Source organism: Lissotriton helveticus, chromosome 5_1 (assembly GCF_964261635.1).
Source record: "Lissotriton helveticus chromosome 5_1, aLisHel1.1, whole genome shotgun sequence".
Lineage (NCBI taxonomy): Eukaryota > Metazoa > Chordata > Amphibia > Caudata > Salamandridae > Lissotriton > Lissotriton helveticus.
The window spans coordinates 322,954,620-322,979,784 of record NC_136065.1 but is presented as its reverse complement, the minus strand read 5'-3'; the positions used below and the strand labels follow the sequence as shown (position 1 = coordinate 322,979,784).

General features: G+C 42.4%; 1 protein-coding gene across 2 annotated transcripts in view; it reads left to right on the top strand.

Moving 5' to 3' along the window:
• Positions 1-25,165, top strand: part of UBE2J2 (ubiquitin conjugating enzyme E2 J2) — a 166,884-nt gene that overhangs the window by 125,335 nt on the left and 16,384 nt on the right. For both annotated transcript variants that reach the window (XM_078642380.1, XM_078642381.1), the window contains exon 6: positions 20,610-20,690. In XM_078642380.1, the coding sequence (XP_078498506.1) occupies positions 20,610-20,690 (81 nt within the window). The remainder of the gene's footprint in view (positions 1-20,609; positions 20,691-25,165) is intronic.

The window sequence follows — 25,165 nt, the reverse complement described above, 5'->3', positions numbered from 1 at the left end:
AATTAGCATTTACAAAACCTTGAAAATTCACTGAAAAAACCATAGGTTATAGACCATATATAGTTAGGAATTAGCATTTAAAAAACCTTATTTTACTCACACAAAACCATTGAAATTCCATATATAGTTAGTTGCACTAACTATATATCGCGCACCCGCAATCCACTGCTGATCATGTCACATATTACATCATTCATGACATGGTCAGTGACATCACTGATGACATCACTGATGACATCTCAAATGACATCACTGATGACATCACTGATGACATCTCAAATGACATCACTGATGAGATCACTGATGACATCATCCAGTGACTGTGTGTTTCTGTAAAGTTTAAATATGTTTTACATATTGAAGAATGAGTAGATGTATAAGTGTCTGGACGAAGGATTTAGTAGGTGCATGACTGAATGTATGAGTGAGTGATTAAATGTGTCTCACTGAGTGCATGGGTTAGTGACTAAACTGTCTTAATTTGTGCATCATTATGTCTGTTGTTCTGTAAACTGCTGCATGTGTTGATCAGTAGCTATATGATTAACTATATGGGTTATTGATTGATTGTCCAAGTATTTGTATAGGAGACTGAGTGTGTGTGTGGCTGGCTGGGAGGTGTGTGACTCTGTGCCGATCAATGTGTACTTGTATCAATGATTGTATAAGAAAGTAAGTATGTGTTAGTGTATGTTTGAAAATGTAAGGTGCTCTATGTTTAACTGTATAGACAAGAAAATGGAAGTGTGATTGATTCTTTACAGGACTGACTAGGTGTGTGAGTAACTCCATGGATGAGTGGCAGAGTGTAAGTGTCTGTATAGGTGTATGAGTGCATATGATAGTGTTGTAAAGATGAGTGATTGTATGTATGAATGATTGTATGGGTGAATGAGTGAATGTGTGTGTAGACGTAGGAATCAGTGAGTACGTATGTAGTAACTAGTATTGGTGTGTCAATGGTTTCAAAAATTATACTCTGTATTTAACACTGGGTGAAACAGAGGTTATATTAAAACGTGAGGAGATGCATTGTATTGTCACATGAATGATATCATCAGTGATGTGGTCATTGATGTCATTTGAGATGTCATCAGTGATGTCATCAGTGATGTCACTGACCATGTCATGAATGATGTAATATGTGACATGATCAGCAGTGGATTGCGGGTGCGCGATATATAGTTAGTGCAACTAACTATATATGGAATTTCAATGGTTTTGTGTGAGTAAAATAAGGTTTTTTAAATGCTAATTCCTAACTATATATGGTCTATAACCTATGGTTTTTTCAGTGAATTTTCAAGGTTTTGTAAATGCTAATTCCTAACTATATATGGTCTATAACCTATGGTTTTTTCAGTGAATTTCAATGGTTTTTTAATAGCAAATATCATAAGCTGTCGAATGTCAAGTACGTGGTAAGTAAAAACATTTTCGTGTTTATGCACACTGATCTGCTTTGAATACTGCCCCCCACCCCTCATTTCTATTAGGAGTACTCTCTCTTTGCAGATAGTGAAGGGTAGTTAACGCAGCCCTTTGCCCCCTTTGTAATACGTCGTGCCTGCTTCTCTCTCCATTTGATTGATTGTTCTCTTTGGTTCATTCTCTATTTACAAACAAGCACAGAGTCGCAATACTCTGTTTAGTCTTTGCAGATAGCGAAAAATCGTGTAAAAAAACAAAAGGAATCGAGCAAAATCAGTAGGCCACTAATGGGATCTCTTTTTGACCTCGCTAAAATAGAAACATTAGGAACAACCTGTTGAAAATAGCAATGCGTATGTACATAAGCGGCGTTCATTTGTGTTCACAGTACCCCTTGTTGATTGTTTCAATCGAGCATTGAATTGTTCGAAGTTAATTCTCTTAAGGATCTTCTCTACCTGCAAACGAGGAAGAATAGGAATATTCTCTCTCCCTTTGCAGATAGTGAAGGGTAGGTAACGCAAGCCTTTAACACGTCGTACCTATTTCATTCCTCATTGATTGATTGATTGTCCGAACATTGACTGTTTGGGAATTAGTTCTTTTTGGAGGTATTCCCTGTTTGCAAATAAACGTAGGAAAATCTTTGCAAGTAGTGAAAGGGTACGTAATGCGGACCTTTCTCCCCCGTTGTAATCTGTCATGCCTATCTACTCCCCACTGATTGATGCACCTTTTTCACCCGGACCATTTACTAGAGATACGTCATCTGGCCCGACCAGAGAGCACCCCTAGTGAAAAGGACATATGCAATAATAACGAAGTGATCACTGTATCCTGTTAACAGAAACTTTACCATGAAACAACCTGGAAAGAAAAAAATAGGAAAACGAAAATCAGTAGGCCACTGATGAACATGAACTTTTATTAAACAACAAACAAAGAAACGATAACATAACGTAATGATAAAACCTATTAATGTCCTAGAAACAAGAAAACGTTAAAGTATGCCAGTGGTGAGAGACCAGAAAAACAGTCCGAGAAACCAAATCACCCCTCGCTGTCCCAACTCATGCACTCTGAAAGTTCAAAGTTTTGAGGAGTGCTTGTAACATTGTCTGAAGCCTATTTGCAATTGCTTCATCTTCACTATTCTTAAAGTAAGTGGGGGCTGTTGTGATGCGGTGCCACCCTGAACCGCTTGACGGAGGCCCCCGAGGGACGGTGTCATGTCGCGGACTCGGAGGGGGCGCTTGGCTCCGGCCCCCTCCCCAAGTCGTGTTGCCCTGGTGTGGCCTGAGATCGCCCCCGACATAGGTGGCCGGCTCCCGGGGTCAAGCGGAACTTTTTTCCTTTTGGTGACTCTTCCATTCTTCACCTTGTCCCACAATCCGTTTCACCTAAAGACACGCTGTAGTGGGGCACCCCTTTTCCGTTTCATTTGCCATTCAGCCCGCTTTTGCTACACTGTGCCTCTTCCGCTATTCAGCTGTTTACCGCCCGCTCTTTCGACTACAGCGTCTCGCTCACCATGTACTTGAGTTGCTCCCGCTCTTGCGGTGCAGCGATAGGCGGCTGCCACAGGACTCTCAAAATGGCGGCCATCTCTTCAGATTTGGGCGTGGTCCACTAAAATGGGCCTGCGACACCTTGGAACTCGGACGCTTGTCTGCTAGAGCTTGGGCTCCATTCTCGAAAGCGTCCCCTCATCCTTGAAGATTCTACAAAAGTCTTGGGGGCCCCCGACTCCCGCAGGCTTCTGGTGGGGAGCGCCTAGCATGATTGCTCGTGGAATGGCCACGACGGAGCTACGAAATGGTGGTGCTCTCATGCTAACGCCAGCTTCCGTCTGAAACATCCAGAAACACTGTAGACTACCAATTCGATCAGTTCCGGTAGCGCTCCAATGTGACCCGGTAGAGAAGAACTTGCCCTCCCCTCTTTGACTGATGGTTCTTGTTGCCTGTCCCTTCTGTTGTCATTTAACAGAACTATTTAGCCTGCTGAAAGGGGTTGTGTGCCGTCCGCTGGTTGGTGGAGACATTTTGACTATATTCTGGACCTGCGTTGTCGCGTAATGCGTCATATGACGTGCCGCGTTAGAAAGTTTAATAAATTATTAAACACAATAAACAATCCTTAAAAAATAAAAAAAAATAAAAAATAATCAACAAAACCAACAATCAATTAACAACAGTATTTGAAAAGTCTATCATTCATTTTTCATTGCAGTACGCTGCCCAGAAAGCTTCCCGGTTCCCGGACCGGGCGCTACCCACGCAAAAAAACAAAAAAAAAATTTTTTTTTTTTTTTGCCCCGCGGGGCCGTTTTAAAGCCTCCACATTAAACCTAGGGGGTCAGGGAGGATCTACTATGCCCCCTTATGGTTATTTGCCCCTTTGTTTTGGCCTCCTCTTGTCTCTCGATCCTACCGAGAGACAAGATGGCGGCCGCTACGGACTTTTTGGAATGTTGACAGACGCCAGAGAACCAATCAGCTTCGCTTCACAAAGCTCCGTTGCGCGAAAAGTACGCGTCCTGGAGCGCTGCCCAGAGCGCGCTTACAGATATATATCTTTTTTTAAACGTTAATTTCTCAAAATCCACTGGAGCACATATATTGAGACCTACAAAAGGCACATCGGGCTACCAGTCCCTACAATTTTGCCAAGTTTCGTGCAAATCCATTCAGCCGTTCGGGCTAAAAGTGAGGCCAACCGCCCTATGGAAATTAACATGGGAAAAACGCGTTTTGGGACCCCCCTTTTTTCTCGGCCCCCCCTTGACGAACCCCCCCAAAATTTTCAGGGGCTGCTCAGAAACAAAATGTGCCATTTTCCTGAAAATTTCAGCCAATTCCGTCCACAAACGCCAAAGTTATTAGACATAGAATTTTCAAAAATCCCATAGAGAAAAAATCCTAACTATATATACCTACTGGCGACCGCCAGTAGGTAATATATATATATATATATATATATATATATATATATTAATTAAATAAAATTTTGATGACACCAAGAGGAGATTCTTACAACGCGGCTACAAACATGAAGACATCATCCAGGGAGAAATAAAGGCCAAAATAAAAACCAGAGCAGAAACATTATTACCCAAATCATCAGGTATTGATTTGGTCAAGGAACAAACCAAGACCAATCCCCCAAGGATGATCGTCACATACAGCAAGGAATGTCACAAAATACGTAAGATACTAAGCAAGTACTGGCATCTGATACATAAAGACCCTGATATAGGCAAAAACATAGGAGAAAGACCACTAATGACCTATAGAAGAGCTCCCAACCTTGCGGACCATCTGGTACATAGCCATTACGAAGAGAAGAAAAAGACCAATTGGCTCACCGAAAAGAAGAAAGGTTTCGTAAGATGCAGTACCTGCAAAGCCTGCAAGATAGGTAAAAATATGAAAACAACCATTGATCCCAAAGGCAAGACTTACATTATAAGAGAACACATCACATGTGAAACCAGCTTTGTAGTTTATATTCTACAATGTTATTGTGGAAAGCAATACATCGGAAGTACCACGTGCACCTTAAAGAAAAGAATGTTGGAGCACATTCGTGCAATACAGAACAAAGACTTTACATATGCTATGGCCAAACACATAGCGACCCATGCCAACAAGACGTGGAAAGACACCCACTTTTTTGGCTTGGCAGCAATACAGCAACATGAACGTGGTGGCAACAAAAAACAAAACTTAAGAAGATTAGAATCAAGACTAATCATGCGTTTCAAAACAAGACAACCGATAGGATTGAATGAGAGCGAAGAACTCTATTTCCACCTCTGAACAAATGTTTTCTTAAAACATGCCGAAGGGAAATTAATATTCAAAACCAAAAATTGGGAATCTACATATAACCAAATGAAAACTTTTTGCTTTCTCTACAAGATGCGTATGCACATGACAGTGTCTAATGAAAGGCAGTGACAAGGGCACTCAGCCCGAGGAATCATTAAATGACTGCACAGCCAGATAAATTAACACATGGCATTTATACGAAGGACACATTTCAATATGTGTACAGTCTAACACACTGCCTAGACACATTAATCTGAGTGCTTACAGAACCTTGAATTTAGCAAAATGTGTGCATGCATGGAAATTAAAACTTAATAAGAATATTATAAACAAACAAGCGAAACCAGCCTTGAACTGCATGTCCCACAATGCACTTTGACAAGCATTATAAGATATATAGTTGTAAGTAAAGTAGGACAACTGTGTAACACTGCCGTGAGAAGGAACCATCTGGTTCGAAACGCGTAGGCTTCAACAGTGTCTCAATAAATCTTCATTTCCAAAGAGCGGAGTGCTGGTTTTCCTTTTTCGTGAGTAATATATATGTATGTGTATATGTATATGTGTGTGTGTATATATAGACTGCGTGTGCTCATTTGAAAGTCAGCCTGTGACGAAGGGCGGGAGCCCGAAACGCGTCGGCGTTTTGACTTTTATGAACTGTGTGCTGCTGGCGGTGCATATACCCTGTTGCAGTCTCCAATAAAAAGATGCACAAGATTTCACCTGTGTGGGCTCCATCTCTTGAGGCAACTTTGTGTGGCAATATATATATATATATATATATATATATATATATGTATATATGTATATATATATATATATATATATATATATATATGTATATATATATATATGTATGTATATATGTATGTATATATGTATATATATATATATGTATATATATGTATATATGTATATATATATATATATATATATGTATATATATATATATATATATGTATATATATGTATATATGTATATATATATATATATATATATATATATATATATATGTATGTGTATATATATGTATGTGTATATATATATGTATGTGTATATATATATGTATGTGTATATATATATGTATGTGTATATATATATATGTATGTGTATATATATATATATATATATATGTATGTGTATATATATATATATATATATGTATGTGTATATATATATATATATATATGTATATATGTATATATATATATATATATATATATGTATATATATATATATTTCACCAAATATTCCCCAGAAGGGGAAAACAACGGGTCGCACAGCCAGTTCAGATTTAAACAGCAATCCTTTTTATTTTTTCAATTCACAGGGCAAATAGCGCATTGATCTACGCGTTTCGGTGTCACTCCACCTTGCTCACGATCACCGGGTTTGCCCCACCCACAAACATTTAAACATATTGTTTTCTTTTTTTTTTTTTTTTTTTTTTTGGCCATTTCCTGTCACATGTCATGCTAAGGATTCTGGTCCTTGTAGTTTTACTGGTTGTCTGAAACAAAATTATTAATAAATTGTGCGCACAAGTTGCAAAATCAAAAACTATTGATTAGTGTTTGAGAGTCCCACACCTGTCCCGCCTTCGAATAGGCTGATATGTCACATTCAATTTTGTACCGCCTTCTAATAGGCAGATAACATCGCAATTTTTTGACAGTGTTCACATAGTTAATATTTCATTATCATTTTACAAGTGCACATGCAATTCCTCAGATTGATTCAACCCGTTCGGGTGCATAGTCCTCAGGTTAATGATGAATCTAGATTCAGCTCGCCTTAGTTTTTTTGCTCGATCACCTCCCCGCTCACCTTTGGGGATTGTTTGTATGCCATAAAATCTCAGTTTTAGCCAATCCCCCTGATGTGATTGTTCCATATGTTTGGCTATGGCATTTGAGCGGTCCTTATGAATTGTTGCACGCATATGCTGTAAAATGCGATTTTTCAATTCCCCAGTTGTACTCCCTACATATTGCAAAGGGCACAGGCATTCTACTATGTATACAGTGAATGGTGTTTTGCACGTGATACATTGTTTGATTTGCCATTTCTTTTTATTGGCTAATGTAATTTCTTTGGTTGGCTTAGCGATCTGACATATTTTACAACCGTGGCATTTTACGAACCCCTTGGTTTTCAGCCAATCATCCTGTCGTTTTTTCTGAAAGTGGCTGTGTATTAGATGATCCTTCAGGTTTTTAGCGCGCCTGTATGTTATTATAGGGTGCGTGCCCATGAGTTCTTTTGCAGTATTGTCCAGTTGTAAGAGTTTCCAGTTTTTTCTTAGGATTTTGGATATTTTGTCGCTTTCTTGGGAGAAGTCCATTATTAAACGGATTTTATCCGTTTCTGTGTCATCCTGTTTGTTTTTCCTCTTGAGACATTCCTCTCTTGTTTTCATATCAGTTTTTATTAGACTGTTTCTCACTGTTTGTGATGGGTATTTCCTTTTGATGAATCTTTCCATTGTCCTTTCGCTGTTTCTCTTCCATTCTTCTTGCTCACTGCATATCCGACGGACTCTCAAAAATTCACCGTACGGTATGCTGTTGAGTAGTGTTTTTTGGTGGAAGCTGGTGGCTTCAAGTGTGGCATTAGTTGAAGTTTGTTTGCGGTGGAGAGTTGTGTGTATCTGTTGGTTCTTGATATAAATTTCTGTATCCAGGAATACAATTCTTTCCTTGCTCATATTATAAGTGAACTTTAGATTTTTCACACTGTTATTCATTATTTGAAAGTATTCCTGGAATTCTGATTCAGTTCCATCCCAGATAATCAACAAATCGTCGATAAATCTCTTCCAACTCACGACTTTGTTCACAGATGTTTCATTCATAGAGTTCCACGCCAGTTCCTGCTCCCACCAACCCATCGTAAGACAAGCATATGATGGACTAAAGGAAAATCCCATGGCTGTCCCACTTCGTTGTTTGAAGATTTCTCCTCCAAAGGTGAATACATTGTGTTCCAAACAGATTGTGATCATTTCCAGTAGCATCTGGTTATGGCTACTGAATTCCAAAGTCCTCTCCTTTAAGAAGAAATTGCATGCTCTTACTCCCATTTCATTGTCGATGTTGGTATATAACCCAATGACATCCATTGAGATCAACCAATATGAATCCTGCCACGGAGTGTCAACCAAAGTTCTTAAGAGGTCACTAGTGTCCTGAATGTAGGAGTTCAGTTTCGATACAAAGGGTTTTAGGAAGTGATCGATATATTCCGCCATTGGCTCCAACAATGAGCCCTTAGCTGATATTATTGGTCTTCCAGGTGGGTTTTTTTGGTCCTTATGAATCTTAGGCAAAAAGTAAATTGTTGCCAATATTGGTTGAGTTACCGTGAGAAATTTTTGTTCCATATCATCAATGAGTCCGTTCATTTTCCACACATTTAATTTGTCATCAATTTTGTTCTTTATTTCCATGGTTGGATTATACTTCAATTTTTCATAATGCATATGATTTCTTAATTGTCTGTTTGCTTCCATTACATATGCATTACGGTCCAAAATTATCACATTTCCGCCCTTGTCGGCAGTTTTTATTTCTATATTGTCATCTTCCGATAAATTTTTTAGTGCCAGTCGTTCCTCTTTTGTTAAATTGTCTTGGCCATAATTCAATTTCAATTTATACAGATCCTGTATAACTGCATCTTGAAACAGGTCCACTTTGTTGCCGGGAGTCAATTGTGGGTAGAACTTGGATTTAGGTTTTTTTCCACTCAGACCTGCTCCACGCTGTGTTACAGCCTGTGAGAGGGTCACTTCTTGTGATGGATCCTGAGTCATATTCATTAAAGTCAGAAAGCCTTCTGCATCCTTCAATGGTAACGTTCCCTCACTTGTTGTAGTTTGGGTGATGTTTTGCTCTTTCAGTATTTTTTCTCTAAATGCTTTTGCTAGTTTAATTTTCCTGATATACAGGTATAGATCAATTCTCACCTGCGCCAGGTTCATGTGGCTTTTTGGACAAAAATTAATTCCCCTCTTCAGTAGGGATGTTTCCGTTGATGTTGATTCTCTTTCTGATAAGTTTATCACTTGTAATTCATCCATTATTTTTGTTTCTTCCTCATGGTTCGTGTCTCCACTCCTGTCTTCTCTGCTCCGCCACTTGCTCCTTTTGCCTCTTCTGTTGCATTTTTTCCGGGCCATTGCCTTCCTCTCCCCCTTCCTCTCCGTGACTGAAATTGTGGAGTTGGGCGGTTCCGCTCCCAGTATCGCTGTTGTAGAATGAGGCGCATGTCCCCTAAAAAAGGAATCCTTCTGGTGGTCTCATTTTCATCACCAGGTGTTTGTTCAGTAGATACTATTGAAGACGCCGAACTGGACATGCTTGACATACTCGTCCAAGCCATTTGTTCTTTTAAGCCATCAAATTTCCGAGCAAAAGAAAAAATACGGCCTTCCGCATAGTCATTAGTGTCTCTGATGAATTTAGAATGTTTCCTGTCCATCACAATCTCCTCATGTTTATCAATTTCTGTTTCAAGATCCTCCTTGAATTTGGTGAGTTCCGATGTTAGTTTTAGAGTGATTATTTCTTTTTCTACTTCCTGCAACTCCTCTTTGAGTTTTTCCAAAGATATTTCAATATGCTTGATTAGAATTTCAATGAGGCCCAATGATGATTGCAGTATATGTTCACCCCATTCTTCTAGCAGTTCATTAGATACATCGCTGTTATTGGGCATTAATAGGATTCTCAAACCCCTAGGCACCATCTTAGCCTCTAAGTACTTTTTCAACGTGATAATTTCCCATGATTTGTTGATTTCCTTTCGACTCAGTTTTTCCCAATTTTTTAATTTGCTTCTCGCATCCGTTTTCCCTGAGGTTGAAGCTGCACCCGTTTTATCTCTTGGGTTGCTTTTGTCAAACAATTCAGTTACTTTCACCGAGCGTTTTGCCTCACGCTTTTCCATATTTGCGCTGTTTGTTAATTTCCCCTTTGAACTTATATTCGTTTCCTTTCGCTTTTTGGATTTGCTGTTATGCCCCGTTTCTGGCCGGTACTCTCTGGGTGGCTAGTAGTAGTGTTTTTGGCCGCTAAACACAGTATAATATTTGCGGTTTTGCAACTTCAGTCACTCGATTTCCCGATGTTAGCCGATGCTGATTTGTTTAGCCAGACACTTTCTTGCGCATTCATTCGGTACACACGCTTACCGTTTCTCTCCAAACGTGTCCCCTTCTGCGCTCCAATCTCGGAATTGGTTTCAGTGTTGGTATTCTTTGGATAGCAATTCCTTTTATCCACAGCAACGGCGTTCACTGCCTCCCTCCTTGTATCTCCTCCACAACGGTTCCTTTTCGGGAGCTTGTGCAGCGCTCTCACATGTGCGGTATCCTGCGGCAGAACCCAGCCGCTTAATATTTCACCAAATATTCCCCAGAAGGGGAAAACAACGGGTCGCACAGCCAATTCAGATTTAAACAGCAATCCTTTTTATTTTTTCAATTCACAGGGCGAGCTGAATCTAGATTCATCATTAACCTGAGGACTATGCACCCGAACCGCAAATATTATACTGTGTTTAGCGGCCAAAAACACTACTACTAGCCACCCAGAGAGTACCGGCCAGAAACGGGGCATAACAGCAAATCCAAAAAGCAAAAGGAAACGAATATAAGTTCAAAGGGGAAATTAACAAACAGCGCAAATATGGAAAAGCGTGAGGCAAAACGCTCGGTGAAAGTAACTGAATTGTTTGACAAAAGCAACCCAAGAGATAAAACGGGTGCAGCTTCAACCTCAGGGAAAACGGATGCGAGAAGCAAATTAAAAAATTGGGAAAAACTGAGTCGAAAGGAAATCAACAAATCATGGGAAATTATCACGTTGAAAAAGTACTTAGAGGCTAAGATGGTGCCTAGGGGTTTGAGAATCCTATTAATGCCCAATAACAGCGATGTATCTAATGAACTGCTAGAAGAATGGGGTGAACATATACTGCAATCATCATTGGGCCTCATTGAAATTCTAATCAAGCATATTGAAATATCTTTGGAAAAACTCAAAGAGGAGTTGCAGGAAGTAGAAAAAGAAATAATCACTCTAAAACTAACATCGGAACTAACCAAATTCAAGGAGGATCTTGAAACAGAAATTGATAAACATGAGGAGATTGTGATGGACAGGAAACATTCTAAATTCATCAGAGACACTAATGACTATGCGGAAGGCCGTATTTTTTTCTTTTGCTCGGAAATTTGATGGCTTAAAAGAACAAATGGCTTGGACGAATATGTCAAGCATGTCCAGTTCGGCGTCTTCAATAGTATCTACTGAACAAACACCTGGTGATGAAAATGAGACCACCAGAAGGATTCCTTTTTTAGGGGACATGCGCCTCATTCTACAACAGCGATATTGGGAGCGGAACCGCCCAACTCCACAATTTCAGTCACGGAGAGGAAGGGGGAGAGGAAGGCAATGGCCCGTAAAAAATGCAACAGAAGAGGCAAAAGGAGCAAGTGGCGGAGCAGAGAAGACAGGAGTGGAGACACGAACCATGAGGAAGAAACAAAAATAATGGATGAATTACAAGTGATAAACTTATCAGAAAGAGAATTAACATCAACGGAAACATCCCTACTGAAGAGAGGAATTAATTTTTGTCCAAAAAGCCACATGAACCTGGCGCAGGTGAGAATTGATCTATACCTGTATATCAGGAAAATTAAACTAGCAAAAGCATTTAGAGAAAAAATACTGAAAGAGCAAAACATCACCCAAACTACAACAAGTGAGGGAACGTTACCATTGAAGGATGCAGAAGGCTTTCTGACTTTAATGAATATGACTCAGGATCCATCACAAGAAGTGACCCTCTCACAGGCTGTAACACAGCGTGGAGCAGGTCTGAGTGGAAAAAAACCTAAATCCAAGTTCTACCCACAATTGACTCCCGGCAACAAAGTGGACCTGTTTCAAGATGCAGTTATACAGGATCTGTATAAATTGAAATTGAATTATGGCCAAGACAATTTAACAAAAGAGGAACGACTGGCACTAAAAAATTTATCGGAAGATGACAATATAGAAATAAAAACTGCCGACAAGGGCGGAAATGTGATAATTTTGGACCGTAATGCATATGTAATGGAAGCAAACAGACAATTAAGAAATCATATGCATTATGAAAAATTGAAGTATAATCCAACCATGGAAATAAAGAACAAAATTGATGACAAATTAAATGTGTGGAAAATGAACGGACTCATTGATGATATGGAACAAAAATTTCTCACGGTAACTCAACCAATATTGGCAACAATTTACTTTACCCACCTGGAAGACCAATAATATCAGCTAAGGGCTCATTGTTGGAGCCAATGGCGGAATATATCGATCACTTCCTAAAACCCTTTGTATCGAAACTGAACTCCTACATTCAGGACACTAGTGACCTCTTAAGAACTTTGGTTGACACTCCGTGGCAGGATTCATATTGGTTGATCTCAATGGATGTCATTGGGTTATATACCAACATCGACAATGAAATGGGAGTAAGAGCATGCAATTTCTTCTTAAAGGAGAGGACTTTGGAATTCAGTAGCCATAACCAGATGCTACTGGAAATGATCACAATCTGTTTGGAACAAAATGTATTCACCTTTGGAGGAGAAATCTTCAAACAACGAAGTGGGACAGCCATGGGATTTTCCTTTAGTCCATCATATGCTTGTCTTACGATGGGTTGGTGGGAGCAGGAACTGGCGTGGAACTCTATGAATGAAACATCTGTGAACAAAGTCGTGAGTTGGAAGAGATTTATCGACGATTTGTTGATTATCTGGGATGGAACTGAATCAGAATTCCAGGAATACTTTCAAATAATGAATAACAGTGTGAAAAATCTAAAGTTCACTTATAATATGAGCAAGGAAAGAATTGTATTCCTGGATACAGAAATTTATATCAAGAACCAACAGATACACACAACTCTCCACCGCAAACAAACTTCAACTAATGCCACACTTGAAGCCACCAGCTTCCACCAAAAAACACTACTCAACAGCATACCGTACGGTGAATTTTTGAGAGTCCGTCGGATATGCAGTGAGCAAGAAGAATGGAAGAGAAACAGCGAAAGGACAATGGAAAGATTCATCAAAAGGAAATACCCATCACAAACAGTGAGAAACAGTCTAATAAAAACTGATATGAAAACAAGAGAGGAATGTCTCAAGAGGAAAAACAAACAGGATGACACAGAAACGGATAAAATCCGTTTAATAATGGACTTCTCCCAAGAAAGCGACAAAATATCCAAAATCCTAAGAAAAAACTGGAAACTCTTACAACTGGACTGCAAAAGAACTCATGGGCACGCACCCTATAATAACATACAGGCGCGCTAAAACCTGAAGGATCATCTAATACACAGCCACTTTCAGAAAAAACGACAGGATGATTGGCTGAAAACCAAGGGGTTCGTAAAATGCCACGGTTGTAAAATATGTCAGATCGCTAAGCCAACCAAAGAAATTACATTAGCCAATAAAAAGAAATGGCAAATCAAACAATGTATCACGTGCAAAACACCATTCACTGTATACATAGTAGAATGCCCGTGCCCTTTGCAATATGTAGGGAGTACAACTGGGGAATTGAAAAATCGCATTTTACAGCATATGCGTGCAACAGTTCATAAGGACCGCTCAAATGCCATAGCCAAACATATGGAACAATCACATCAGGGGGATTGGCTAAAACTGAGATTTTATGGCATACAAACAATCCCCAAAGGTGAGCGGGGAGGTGATCGAGCAAAAAAACTAAGGCGAGCTGAATCTAGATTCATCATTAACCTGAGGACTATGCACCCGAACGGGTTGAATCAATCTGAGGAATTGCATGTGCACTTGTAAAATGATAATGAAATATTAACTATGTGAACACTGTCAAAAAATTGCGATGTTATCTGCCTATTAGAAGGCGGTACAACATTGAATGTAACATATCAGCCTATTCGAAGGCGGGACAGGTGTGGGAATCTCAAACACTAATCAATAGTTTTTGATTTTGCAACTTGTGCGCACAATTTATTAATAATTTTGTTTCAGACAACCAGTAAAACTACAAGGACCAGAATCCTTAGCATGACATGTGACAGGAAATGCCAAAAAAAAACAAAAAAAAATGAAAACAATATGTTTAAATGTTTGTGGGTGGGGCAAACCCGGTGATCGTGAGCAAGGTGGAGTGACACCGAAACGCGTAGATAAATGCGCTATTTGCCCTGTGAATTGAAAAAATAAAAAGGATTGCTGTTTAAATCTGAACTGGCTGTGCGACCCGTTGTTTTCCCCTTCTGGGGAATATTTGGTGAAATATTAAGCGGCTGGGTTCTGCCGCAGGATACCGCACATGTGAGAGCGCTGCACAAGCTCCCGAAAAGGAACCGTTGTGGAGGAGATATATATATATATATATATATATGGCAATACGCCCACTGGGGCGGGTCTGAAAGTATAAAATGACTTCATTGGTAGCCGTGACTGGAATGCAGCCAGTGATCAAGGGCAAAGTGGTGCCCGAAACGCGTTTGGCTTTGTGAAATTTACCGAAGGAGCGAACATGAAATGCTTGCATTAAAAATATGGAGACAACTTTCTTGTGCGAGGTGTTTTTACAAAGGTAACTTTTCGTGTTGGAGATATATATATATATATATATATATATATATATATATATATATATATATATATATATATATATATATATATGTGTATATATGTGTATATGTGTATATATATATATATGTGTATATATATATATATATATATATGTGTATATATATATATATATATGTGTATATATGTGTGTGTATATATATATATATATATGTGTGTATATATATATATATATATATATATATATATATATATGTGTGTGTATATATATATATATATATATATATATATATATATATACACCAAATCCTTCTGTGAAGCACACACAATTCTCCACGCTGCCACACCATCAGGAACGGACCACAGCAAAGGTAGTTTATAAAGTGCAATTTATTCCATAATTCGATATATATATATATTTTTTTTTCTTTTTTTTTTTCTTTTTTTTTTTCTTTTTTTTACTTCACTGGGACGAAAGACTTTTGAGTGCCGTCATTCTTCGTTTTATTGAACGACTTTGTAAGGAATATATATATATATTATTATATATTTTTTTTTGGGCGGTTTGATTATAGTGGTAGGGCAAAGACGAGCGTATGAAGAGAGATGCTGTTGCAGAAGGTAAACATAATGAATAGGTACAATAGTTGGCTACACCCACCTAAATACATACTACTTTGTACATAAATTAGGACTAGCGTCTAGTCAAATAAGGTCAGGACATAGTTAGTGATGGAAACTAATACAAGTTTTTGATGGTATATTGGGTAGAAAAATAGGTGGTCCCAGTGCTTAGTTTGTAATAGAATGAATGTGGTTGGCCAGCCAGTATTTTTAAATGTCAGCGCACCTAATATCAAGGCTTGGAGTTTTGCATCGACCTCATGTCGGCCAAAATCCCCCAAATCTGCAAATCAAGGACAGGGCACCGATCCTTTTCCTTGCTGGGCCTGTCTCAATGAAACCAACTTTCCCTGGAATTAAGATGCATTAAAACAACCCCTATGTTCAGAAAAAAGTTAAAAACCTCGCTCTTAGCCAACAACTGACATTGATCCCTTCCTTCCCTTGACCGTTCCACTTCTGCCCTAGTGCCAGGGCACTCCTTAGAGTAACAGTTGCGCTTTATAAATAATACCCCTACATTTACAATACATGTTTTTTTCCATCCACTACTAGACACTCCATGCCCCCTTTCTCACTCGTGCAGGTTCCTACATTTTTCCCCTGCAAACGTTTTTCTGTCTTTCTCTTCCTCCTCTTTCCCTTTTGTATTTTTTTGTTTTTGTTGCTATCTTGCTCATGGTCCATGTCAGATGAGGAACAATAAGTTCTGGGCTGCAAAAAGGAGTGCTGGTGGACCCCACTGGCGCGATATCTATATATAGAGAAATATAGAGATCTATATAGCTATGGATACCTGGAATTTTCCAAATTATCACACTTAGCAGTGTGATGGTTCGTAGTTGTGTTTCTATCATTGGCAGCATGGCAGGGGCAATGTGTGGTGCAAGCTGCAGTGGCCTCCTGATGAGAGCCCAGGCACTTACTGTTTTACAAATTAAGCATTTATGTATGTGTGTGTGTGAATATGTATGCATGTATGTATATGTATATGTATGTATGTATGTATGTATGTATGTATATATATATATATATATATATATATATATATATATATATAGATATATATATAGATATAGATATATATATATAGATAGATAGAGAGCGAGAGATCAATGCAAGTTGGTAAGTACTGCTAAAAGGCTGAAATGTGGACTGCTACAAGCAATAGCGACATAGTGTCATACGAATGGAAAGACTGCTTTGCAACTCATAGTGGTAGAGGGTGCTCCAACATAGAAGACTCATAATGCTGTTGATAACACATACAATTATGTAATGCAAATCCCTATAGTGGAAGAGAGATCTAATGGCACGACATTGCTAATTTTTTTTTATTTTTTTTTTATCGAACCTTTATTTGTAGCAAATCAGAGTACAGAGACGGGCCTACAACCATCACGGCCGGCCGCTAGTAAAGTCAAAACAATGCGAGCAATAAGCATTGTGGCAACAATTCAAGATACAGGATAATACAGTAACAATACAGAATTCGAAAGAGGCATAGCAGCTCGAGTAAGGATATAAAAGGTTCATTTTACTAATAAGGAGCAAAAAGAAGCGTCACGCAGTCACACGCATTCCCACGATAGTGCTTAAATCAGGATAGATGAAACAGTGTCTACACGATGAGGGGGGCCCCAGGGGACAAAATATACATAACAGGAGAAACAAAGGCGCAGCCCCAGCATACAACGGGTCCAAACCCACCCTCCAGCGCCATACACACCGCGAGAAACACAGGCAACGACGACAACTGAGAAAAAGAAAGACTAAAGGGCCATAGAAACGAACACAAACATACGCCCCACCCGCAACCCCCCACCCTGCACACCCGCAGAATGTCATGGCCTACCCCCCAGCCGCGTGCCTGTCGCCCTAATAGAACCCGAAATATAGAAAGATAGAAAAGAAGGAAAACAAAAAGAAAAAGAGAGAAAGAAATGGAGGAGGACCCCCAGTGCGCCGCTCGGCCCCGCCCTGCACCCCAACACTACGAAAATCCCAAAAAGGAGGCAATACCACAAAGAAGATCAATAAAGCCTGGGTATGGGAACAAAGAAATAGCAATCACAGATATCCACGACACCGCCCGTCAATAATAAAGCAAATAGAGGACAGGCCACCTCAGCCCTGACCCTGTCTGATAAGAATACTGCCTGAAATTCTATCAATAAGCAATGGGAAGCACAGTCTCGAAGGTCCGAACAGGATAGGCGGGCCCGGACGGAACAAGGCCATAAAAAAGCATAATAATTCAAAGCCACCCAAATAGAGACAGTAAAGATAAGGCAACCACAGCGCCGGTCCCATGAACTTCCAAAAGCTGACACAAGAACAGCATCCAGGAGGAGAAAGTCAAACAGTCTGGCCATGGCCGCGAACCCCCGAGGCCAGTCCAAGAAGGAAAACAACGCTCCACTCCCATCCGCCGGTCAAACATGTGCCCCGAGGACAAAGTCATACAGGCGATCAAGACGGCCAGCACGGGCAAAGAAGTCCGGGCTCCAAGCGGTCCGAGGAACCGAAACCTTCCCCACGGAGGCAGCAGCATGGTCAGCGGCCGACTCCCGGAGTAGGACCATGGTCGACATAGGTAGCGAAACAGCGATGGCGTCCAGTCCCATACCCAGGACTCTGGCGTAGCAATCAACAGTCTCCTGCAATGTCGTTAAGGCAGCCAACACATCTCGGGGTGTGAACTCCGTCGTGCGATGCGGGCATCCCTGTCCCATCTCTGCAACAGCCGCCCGGCCCGGACGTGAGCCGCGAAGAAAGGCGCCAGCCGCCATCTTGAGCCGATCGGCGCCGGTCCCCTGCACAGATCCAGGGAGCGGGCCGCACCGTGGGGACACCGCAGTATGCATCTCCAGGACAAACAAATTGTGGGGCAGGGTCCAGAAAGGAGAGCCACCAAAAGGCTAAAGTCCCGCCGGGCCCCGGGAGTCGCCCACCGATATTAGAGCGATCTCCAGTTATGCCTGGGCAACAAACGTTGGGGAGGGGGCAGGAGTCAAGCGCCCCCTCCGATCCCACGCCTCCACTCTGTCCCACGAGGGTCCACGTCGATCAGTTCGTGTCGTTACCGCTGGCAGCGGTCGGTCAGAACATCGGCCCCCACCGGCGAGGCACCGCTCCACCCTCGACGGCCGTCGATGCTGCGGCCGAGGCCGGAGGCCCCGCCTAATCAACGCCCCGGTTCCACCATCACACGGGCCGCAAGGCAGATGGGGAGATTTCTCAGGATCTGCGGCACGTAGACGCTCCGGAAGCAGACGGTAGGTGTTCGCTTTCTCTCCGGAGGCAAAGGAGAGCACTTTGGGTCAGGATATTCGGCAGGATAGTCGTGTGGGGCAAAGGGGCTCGCGGAGCCGAGCGACTATGCGGCCATTTCAGACGGCTGCTTGGCTCCTCCCCCCCTGACATTGCTAATCTTGATGGTAGATGATGCCCCAACATTGAATGAACAAATGCCTTTGAATAACACACCTTTTGTTGTAGTAAAATCCCCTTAGTGGGCAAAGACATGCGGAATACACCAATACCAACAAAAAAGTCACCATACATATTAACCAATTTCTCACTTGCAGCTCTACTTTTGTGGTTTATGTACTCGAGTGTCCCTGCAGCCTAATACGCTATGTGTGTGTGATCAAGGCCGCTTGATTGCCGAAACACGTCACAACTTGGATTTAAGAAGCAATAAATCTATCGTACCTTGTGTAGCTGGTTTGTGGTTCCTTAGAGCGTGTTTATTCTGCCTTATATTACGGACGACTGCCAATGGCTCTGCCGGCTCACGCGCCACCTCCCTAGGATCTCTGGTTTCCGGAAGGAGCGCTCTTTTTTGGTGGATATATATGTGGATATATCTATCTATCTATCTATCTATCTATCTATCTATCTATCTCCCTCAGTAGGGAGTATGGCCAAGTTATAGGTTATTTTGAGCAATTGTACTACTAAACATGCATTCACACTTTTTTTTATTTTTTTTTTTACTACAAATCAAAGGTCAAATTTACTACAGTACAGCAAAAGTTACCTGGGAAGCATTTTACTGCCTCCCAGATTGTCTGTACCAATCACTTTACAATTGGAAACAACACAGTGCCAGCTGACACATGGAGCAAACAAGGTGATGAATAAGGAGGGTATGAAAATACTAGAGGCAAGAAGATGGCCAGAACTGATAAGTCTGATGATCAGTAGCAGAATGTGTCACTATTACGCAATACAATGGGTTTGTGCAAAGAGACTTGGCGGTAACTAATTATGGAACTGAGGGGCTGGAAATAATATTATGCTTACTACCCAAAAAGAATTAAAACATTACATGTTTAACTTGAGTTGAGGGCAGTTCTGTGCTGCTTACTGTAAATGCATAAACATGCGCACAGATGCGTTTCACAATTAGCTGTTATTTGTGGCCCCTCCAGTTTTATAAATATCCCCTTGCTTTGCCCCCCCCCCCCAAAAGTCACTTCTAGTGACGCCACTGTTTGAAGTCGCTCCCATCACAAGGAGGCGCATCACAAAACATTTAAATAATTTAATACAAAAACTGGCATCCAGATACCACCAAAAAGTTAACTGGGGTGGTTCATGTGAATAAGCTGGTACAAGACAGAATGCCTTTATTGTTTTTCGACCAATTCCAGGTACCCACGAGCCCCATTAGGAAACAGCGATCCATATTAACGTGGGCAGGTGTCTCCAGACAGACTTGGCCACATGCAAAACAATGTGCTGTGTTAAACTCTCTTCATTTAGCTGGAATAGTTATTGTGAAGCTTGCAAAATAGGTTTAACCACGTAATTGAGGTATCAGCCCATTGCTTTGCCATGCACAAATAGGAAGGAGATGAGTTGTGGATCCGGTACTTACAATTTTTTAGCTTTTCTTGCTAATTAATAAAAAGCCACTCTGGGTACAGGTATTGTTTTAGTGTCGCTTAACAGTGCAGCAGTTCAAATCTAAGAAACTCTGATTTTAATCCTATTTTATAATAATAATTATATTGTGTTGTCTTTTATTATCTCCCTACAGAAGAGACAGCTGGCCGCTCAAAGCTTAGCATTTAATTTGAAAGATAAAGTTTTCTGTGAGCTGTTTCCAGAAGTAGTGGAGGTAAGAAAGGCATATTTCTGTTTGCATCAGATTTTGATTCTGTATTGCATGCAAGTTTGGACGTACATTGTGGCCTAGACCAGGCCGTTTTGGTGATGGCAGGATTGTGTTAACCTGTAAGTAGTTCGCACAAGATCAAAAGCAAAACTTTCTGTATCAAAGTTGATGCACCCTTTGAAAGTGGCAATTAGAATATCTTACACAGAACATATAGTACCGCCCAGCAACTACCCATGCTCATTTGGGGTAGAAAGTGAACATCTCAAAAAGAAATACCCAAGTTGTGAGCACACATACGCAAATTTGGCCACATTGCAAAAATTCTGAATTTCGGGCAGAATCTTACCCTTTGCTAAACATAGTCAACAGATAAGTGGTATAAAGTCTTGAAACCTCACTGATTCCTTGTTTATTATTGTTCCCTTCAATCCCTTTTGCCTTTGCCAGGCAGATCCACAACAGGCCTCGCCTATATTCCAGTACCATTATCACTCCATGGAATTTTTCCACTCCACTCACTATCTGGACACGCGTTATGACTTTCTGAAGAGATATGTTGCTCATTGCTGACCACCAGAGGGCTTAAACATGGCCAGCCCTGTAGGGCCTGGCTAACCATGTACTGTACTCCTTGAAATCACTGGACGACATTCACACAAAAAATATCTAATGTAATATGTTCTGGCCGAAATGTAACTCTCTGACCTCCTATCCATCCCTTCTCATGTTCATAAGGTCTTAGCTTACAGTCCACCGTGATTGTTAACTTATTAGATTAACTAGTCTAAGACACAACTAAGACTTGCAGAGCCATTCAAGGCTGCCTACATACTATTAGCCATCAAGTGTGTGCCCATCAGTCACATCTCTTCATCTAGCGCTGTGTCCTGTAACACTTTTGCCATACGAGATCAAATTAAGAACACCCTTTCACATCCGTTACGCGTAATAGCATACAATCCATGTGGGTAAGTGCTTTAGTGTCCCAGATGGGGGTAGTAAATGCTTTATATGTAGTACAGTACAACACAAAGTATAATCTGGAAATCAGGACGTTTTGGTGCTCTAAATAATAAACAACGGTACAAAAGGGGGGTGGTGATGGACGGAGCATCTGAATCAATCAAACACTCACACCCAGTCAAAAGATCTGGGTTTAATCCATCACCGTTCTTTAGCCCACTCTGCCACCCCAGTTCAGACATGGCTATATGCAAATCAGTCTGACCCTGTGCCTCATGGGAACAGTCCAGCCCGAAACTGCCAAGCCATGTCTTCTCTGGACCGGAAACAAGCTTCAGAGGACCGGTTTCTGGCATTCCAGCCGTCTTCAGCCCGGCTTGCTTGAATCCAGTGGCAAAGTGAGCAAGGGACTCACGTCTGAGCATACCCTGCCACACTTATGGTGGCCAAAAGAGGTACAAAAGGGGTGTGGTGATGGACGGAACAGTGATGGATTAAACCCAGATCCAGGGAAGACATGGCTTGGCAGTTCGGGCTGGACTGTTCCCATGAGGCACAGGGTCAGACTGATTTGCATATAGCCATGTCTGAACTGGGGTGGCATAGTGGGCTAAAGAACGGTGATGGATTAAACCCAGATCTTTTGACTGGGTGTGAGTGTTTGATTGGTTCGGATGCTCTGTCCATCACCACCCCCTTTTGTACCGCTTTGGCCGCCATAAGTGTGGCAGGGTATGCTCAGACGGGATTTTCATCACTTAAGATCCTCTAAATTGGTTTTCCCTTTGACTTGTACATTGGAGAGGCTTATACTTGCCAAAGGATGGCTTGTTAGGTTGGATGCATTGCCTGGAGGTGTTCCTTTAAGTTTATTTTAATTCTTAACATTTTTAATAACTAGTTCATTAAGAATTCATTACTTAAATTCCCATTAGAGCGGGCATCCAAGATGGCCAGTAGCTCCCGATGACCCGCGCCTCGCCTCCCTTCATCCTGCCAAAATCCTGCGGTGCTTTTGAGGGGCCGACCCGGCGGAGTGCGAGCGGCGTGCGGTGATGTCGCTCTGGGCCCGTAGGGAGCACCGCGCCGGTGAATATTGGGCCTCCATGCTCACAGAAGCCGGGGACTCGTGTGGCGGAGGCGGCCGGCGCCATGCCTGTCAACATCAGCGGCGCCGGCCGGAAGTTCCCGGCCGCTTCGCATCCCAGAGTACGAGACTCGACCGGAGACCCCTGGACAGTGGCGGCGGGGATCCGGTCGGTGTGCGGCGTCTGTCGGGGGCCGGGTGGCGGCCCTGAGGTGCATTTCCCCCCCACCCACCCCCGACCGAGAACAGCTGTAGCGGTGCAATCCGTGTGCTCGCGGGTCCCCCTGGCTGTCATTGTGCTTGTGGAGAGCCTTGGGGCCGGAATTGTCCCCCTACCTGGCCATCACGGGGCTCACGACCGGACTGTGCTCTGCCTGGAGGGCCCTGCACTTGACTGGACCCGGCTGTGTGGGACGGTGCGCCGTACACTGAGAGGCACTGGGCTGAGGCATATACGGCCACGGACACTGCCCATATTTGCTAAAGGAGGCCCCTTTGCTGCTTTTGCCAACCACCTGCTTGGCTGGGGGGGGGGGTCTAGATATTAACGAAGGTGCAGTAGGTGGGCTGCGAGGGACCCGAACTACCGACGGAGCTCGGAGACCTCCCCAAAGACCTGAGGTGCTGGCGGATACCATCCTGTGGCCTTCCTTGGATTGTGGTATGGTTGGCAGTGTATTCTCTGGGCGTCCCTATTTTGCCTGGTGGTACTGGTGATGTACTGTGCGTTCTGATGCTGGGCGCCCCTCCGGGCTGCTGGGCTGTCGGTGGACACCATCCTTCTGGTTGAGTGGGTCTCCATCTAACATCCACGTTGGGAGGAAGTAAAGAATCCGCTGATTCAGTGTTGGAACCTACGCTGCAGGACGTGATGGCCTCTATTGCAGGTGTTAAGGCCTCTTTGGGGCAGCAGATGGCATCACTAGATCATAAGCTGGACACTGTGTCCATTGAAGTCAACCTGCTCCGCGCTGATCTCACCAAAACTAGTGAGAAGGTCAAATCGATTGATATCAAAACTGCAAGCTTGACGATGATGTGTCGAAGTTGCAGCGGGAGGTTCGTGCACTCAAGGAGGCCAGCGTCTCGGCGAGCCGCAAGCTGGATGATTATGAAGGGCGGGCTCGGAGGAATAATATACGGATAATTGGCGTTCCGGAGAAGGCTGAAGGTTTGACCCCAGATCTCTTTGTTGAAGACATTGTCCTTAAACATCTGCAGCCGAAAGGATTGAGTAACTTTTTTACGATAGAGCGCGCCCATAGAATTCCGGGAGGGCGACCCAAGCCAGGGGCTCCACCACGTGATTGCGAGGACGCACAAGTTCAGAGCTAGAGACGCTATACTGCAGGCTTCTAGATCCGGTGCTCCCCTGAGTTATGAGAATTCCACCCTCACCTTCTTTCCGGACTTTACTCAGACGGTCCAGAGACGGCGACAGAGTTTCATGGGAGTCAAGAAACGGCTCCGGAATAAGGGTCTCAAGTATGCCATGTTATACCCGGTCAAATTACGAGTTGAAGTGGGGGGGGAAGGCCTGGTTCTTTGACAACCCAGAGATTGCCTCGAATTGGTTGGAGGGTCTCTCCCCTCAAGGGGATTCCCCAGGGGGCAGCGGTGATGGACATGGTGCTCAGGAACAGGAATGATAAGTACCACCGTAGCTGGAGCAGCGTGGGCTGCAGAGGGGGGGTACCGCTTGTTAGTTAATCCTGTGTTCCTGTGTAGTTGTTTTCTTCTGCGGGGTATGGCTCCAGGCGTGAGATATGTTTCTTATGGGCGGGGGCGGTGATGCGGAGGTTGGGCTTCCGCCTCTGATCTATATTTAGATAGTTATTAGTTAAAGTATGGGGCGACAGGCACACTGCGAGTTGGGGGTAGGCAAATGCCGTGAACAGGGTGGGGGGAGGTGGGATGGGTATTTTTTTTTTTTTATTGTTGTTTTTCTTTTGGTTTTCTTTTTTTTTTTTTTGCCTCTGGTGACTTCAATGTATCGAGACATTCTTCACATGGGTTGAATGGGGCAGAGTAGTCGAGGATCAGGGATGCGAGTTCTGAGCTGGAATGTGAATGGCTTGGGTGACAAGATCAAGAGAGGGATGGTCAGCCAACTTATCAGACGTCACTCCCCGGATGTGGTATTACTGCAGGAGACACACTTAGTCGGTAATAGATGCATGGCCCTCCATAAAGGGGGGTATAAATTGGTGGTGCATGCTGGGTTTACCACCGGCTCTCGGGGAGTCTGTGTTCTGGTCAAGAACTCCTTCCCTCTGTCGGTGCAAGCTACTTGGGTGGAACAAAGGGGCAGATATGCGGGAGTCTCGGGGCAGGTGGAGGGTTGGACGGTTACCTTTTTGTCTATATATGTGCCATCGGGCCTCCAGGCCGAGACTTTCCGAGATTAGGCCGCTGTTTTTCTCAC